The sequence below is a fragment of the Poecilia reticulata genome, linkage group LG18, assembly GCF_000633615.1.
Source record: "Poecilia reticulata strain Guanapo linkage group LG18, Guppy_female_1.0+MT, whole genome shotgun sequence".
NCBI lineage: Eukaryota > Metazoa > Chordata > Actinopteri > Cyprinodontiformes > Poeciliidae > Poecilia > Poecilia reticulata.
In genome coordinates this window covers 20,810,369-20,813,978 of record NC_024348.1, presented here as the reverse complement: position 1 = coordinate 20,813,978, position 3,610 = coordinate 20,810,369, and the positions used below count along the sequence as shown (strand labels likewise).

Sequence of the window (3,610 nt, the reverse complement as noted above, 5' to 3'; positions counted from 1 at the left end):
CAACAACAACTATATCGGCTCAAACCACAACAGCAGCCACAACCACAACCACAGCAGCTCAAACCACAATTACAACTGCACCGACTACAACTACAGCAGCTACAACCACAGCTCCTTCCACAACTACAGCAGTTCCAACCACAACCACAGCAGCTCTAACCACAACTAAAGTGGCTCCAACCACAACCACAGTGGAAGCGACCACAACCACAGTGGCTGCAACCACAACCACAGAGGCTCCAACCACAACCACGGAGGCTCCAACCACAACCACGGAGGCTCCAACCACAACCACAGCTGCTCCAACCACAACTACAACTGCACCAACCTCAACCACATTGGMTACTACCACAACCACTGGTGCTCCAACCACAACCACAGCACCTCCAACCACAACCACAGTGGATCCAACTTCAACCACAGTGGTTGCAACCAGCACCACAGCTTCTCCAACCACAACCACAGCTGCACCAACCACAACCACTGCTCCTCCAACCACCACAAGAGCTCCAACCATAACCACAGCTGCACCAACCTCAACAACAGCGGCTCCATCTGCAACAACAGCGGCTCCAACCACAACCACAGTTGCACCAACCACAACTTCTGCTCCAACAACAACCACAGCTTCTCCAACCACAACAACAGTGGCTGCAAGCACAGCTACATTGGGTCCAACAACAACTACAGCGGCTCCAACCACAACCACTGCAACTCCAATCACAACAACTGCGGCGCCAACCACAACAACAGTTTCTCAAACCACAATTACAACTGCACCGACTACAACTACTGAAGCTCCAACCACAACCACAGCGGGTCCAACCACAACTATAGTGGCTCCAACGACAACAACAGCTGCTCTGACCACAAGAGCTCCAACCACAACCACAGCTGCACCAACCWCAACAGCAGCTCCAACCACAACAACAGCGGCTCCAACCACAACCACAGTTGCACCAACCACAACTTCTGATCCAACTACAACTACAGCTTCTCCAACCACAACAACAGTGGCTGCAACCACAACTACAGTGGGTCCAACAACAACTACTGCTGTTCCAACCACAACCACTGCAACTCCAACCACAACAACTGCGGCGCCAACCACAGCAACAGTTTCTCAAACCACAATTACAACTGCACCGACTACAACTACTGAAGCTCCAGCCACAACCACAGCGGGTCCAACCACAACTACAGTGGCTCCAACGACAACAACAGCTGCTCTGACCACAATAGCAGCTCCAACCACAACCACTGGTGCTCCAACCACAACCATAGCACCTGAGACCACAAATACAGTAGCTCCAACCGCAACCACACTGGCTGCAGCCCCCACCACAGCTTCTCCAACCACAACCACAGCAGCTCCTACCACAACCACTGCTGCACCAACCACAACCACCACGGCTCCAACCACAAATACAGTTGCTCCAACCACAACCACAGCAGCTCCGACCACAACCACTGCTGCTCCAACCACAACCACCACAACTCCAACCACAAGTACAGTGGCTCAAACCACAACTACAGCGGCTCCAACAACAACTACAGCGGCTCAAACCACATCCACTGCATCTGCAACCACAACAACTGCGGCGCCATCCACAACAACAGCTTCTCCAACAACAGTTTCTCCAACCACAACAACAGCTTCTCCAACCACAACAACAGCTTCTCCAACCACAACAACAGCTTCTCCAACCACAACTTCAGCGGCTCCGACCACAACAACAGCAGCTCCAACCACAACCACCGCTGCTCTGACCACAACCACAGCAGCTCCGACTACGACAGTTGCTCCGACCACAACAACAGCAACTCTTACCACAACCACAGCAAGTCCAACCACAACCACCGCTGCTCCACCCACAACCTCGGTGGCTCCAACCACAACCACAGCTGCTCCAACCACAATCACTGCTGGTCCAACCACAACAACAGTGGCTCCGACCACGACAACAGCGACTCCAACCACATCAACAGCGGCTCCAACCACAACCACAGCAGCTCCTACCACAACCACTGCTGCTCCAACCACAACCACCACGGCTCCAACCACAACTACAGCGACTCCAACAACAACTACTGTGGCTCAAACCACAACCCTTGCAACTCCAACCACAACAACAGCGTTGCCAACCACAACAACAGCAACTCCAACCACAACCACCGCTGCTCTGACCACAACCACAGCAGTTCCTACCACAACCACTGCAAGTCCAACCACCATCACTGCTGCTCCAACCACAACAACAGCGGCTCCGACCACAACAACAGCGGCTCCAACCACAACCAGAGCAGCTCCAACCACAACTACAGCAGTTCCAGCCACAACCACCGCTGCTCGAACCACAACCACAGCAGCTCCAACCACAACCACCGCTGCACCAACCACAACTACAGCTGCACCAACAACAACCACAGCTTCTCCAACCACAGTGGCTCCAACCACACCCACAACCGCAACCACATATGCAACAACTACTGTTTCTCCAACCACAACAACAGCAGCTCTATCCACAATGACTGGAGCTCCAGCATTAATAAGGTTGCTGACTTTTACGTCTGATGAACAATTCACGGCAGATCTGGCAGACTCATCAACATCAACATACCTAACACGTTCTGGACACATAAGGAATCGTGTATGTTTACCCCTTTTACTCACATAAAAATTTCTATCCTACTTTTTTTAAAAATAATTCTAGTAGATAAATCAACAGCCTATTGTTTTCCTATGAAAGATATTTTGTGTGTCTCTTCAACCTAAAAATGTGAAATAAGTCTTTTTCTAAGTAAAAAAAAATACAAAGTCCTGCTAAATTTGAATGTGGTCTTATGTATCATCAAGCGTCAAACCACATGACTTCGATTTTTTTCATTTAAATGTGTGTGTAGATTCTCTCCTTGAACCATTAAAAAACCCACATATTTATTCTATTACTGTTTTGAATAACTATATTCTGAGATATACATTCTTTTTTTCATGTAGCTTGACGCACTTTTCAGAAGAGTGTTCTCTTCATTCCTAAAGACGGGAGCTATAAAATTCAGGTAATTTCTTTGTACTTTGCCCAAGAATAAACTTCATTGTAAGGCACTTGTAGACGTTAACTAACTGTACTACACTTTTACAGTGAGGGATCAATCATCAACTCTGTTGACCTGGAATTTCAGCCATCATCTACTCCTAATGATACACTTATCTCAGAGTCTTTGGTTAACGAGGCTTCAAATATTAGAGAATTTAACATAGATCCATCGACCGTTTCTGTCAGCAACCCAGGTAAGAAAAAAAAATACATTAAAGAAAATCAAATATTTGTGCGACTAATGAAAATAAAAAACAACCCCAGACAGAAATGTTTATGAACAATGTTTATGAACATTAGAAGTAATAATGGAATTGAGTTACATCACTTCAAGCTTTGTAGAAAACATCAACCAAACTTTAATTAGTATGAAAAATTTGTAAAATGATGAATAAAATCAAACAACAAACTTTGAAAGAATGAATTGTTTATTTCTTCATCTAAACTGTGACTTCATACTAACTACAATAAATATTACAGTGACTCCAACAACAACCACAGCTGCTCCAACT

At 47.0% G+C, this 3,610-nt stretch overlaps 1 protein-coding gene and 1 long non-coding RNA gene across 2 annotated transcripts in view; both read left to right on the top strand.

The window, feature by feature from the left end:
• LOC108167179 (probable serine/threonine-protein kinase clkA) overlaps positions 1 to 3,610 on the top strand; it is a 13,346-nt gene that overhangs the window by 3,316 nt on the left and 6,420 nt on the right. Inside the window, exons 3-5 of the mRNA XM_017310353.1 lie at positions 298 to 672; positions 1,165 to 1,279; positions 1,322 to 2,261. Coding sequence (XP_017165842.1) covers positions 298 to 672; positions 1,165 to 1,279; positions 1,322 to 2,261 — 1,430 coding nt within the window. The remainder of the gene's footprint in view (positions 1 to 297; positions 673 to 1,164; positions 1,280 to 1,321; positions 2,262 to 3,610) is intronic.
• LOC103480915 (uncharacterized) lies at positions 2,268 to 3,610 on the top strand. Its single transcript, XR_536198.1, has 4 exons — positions 2,268 to 2,651; positions 2,999 to 3,060; positions 3,144 to 3,292; positions 3,579 to 3,610. It is a non-coding gene; the product is annotated as an uncharacterized LOC103480915 (long non-coding RNA).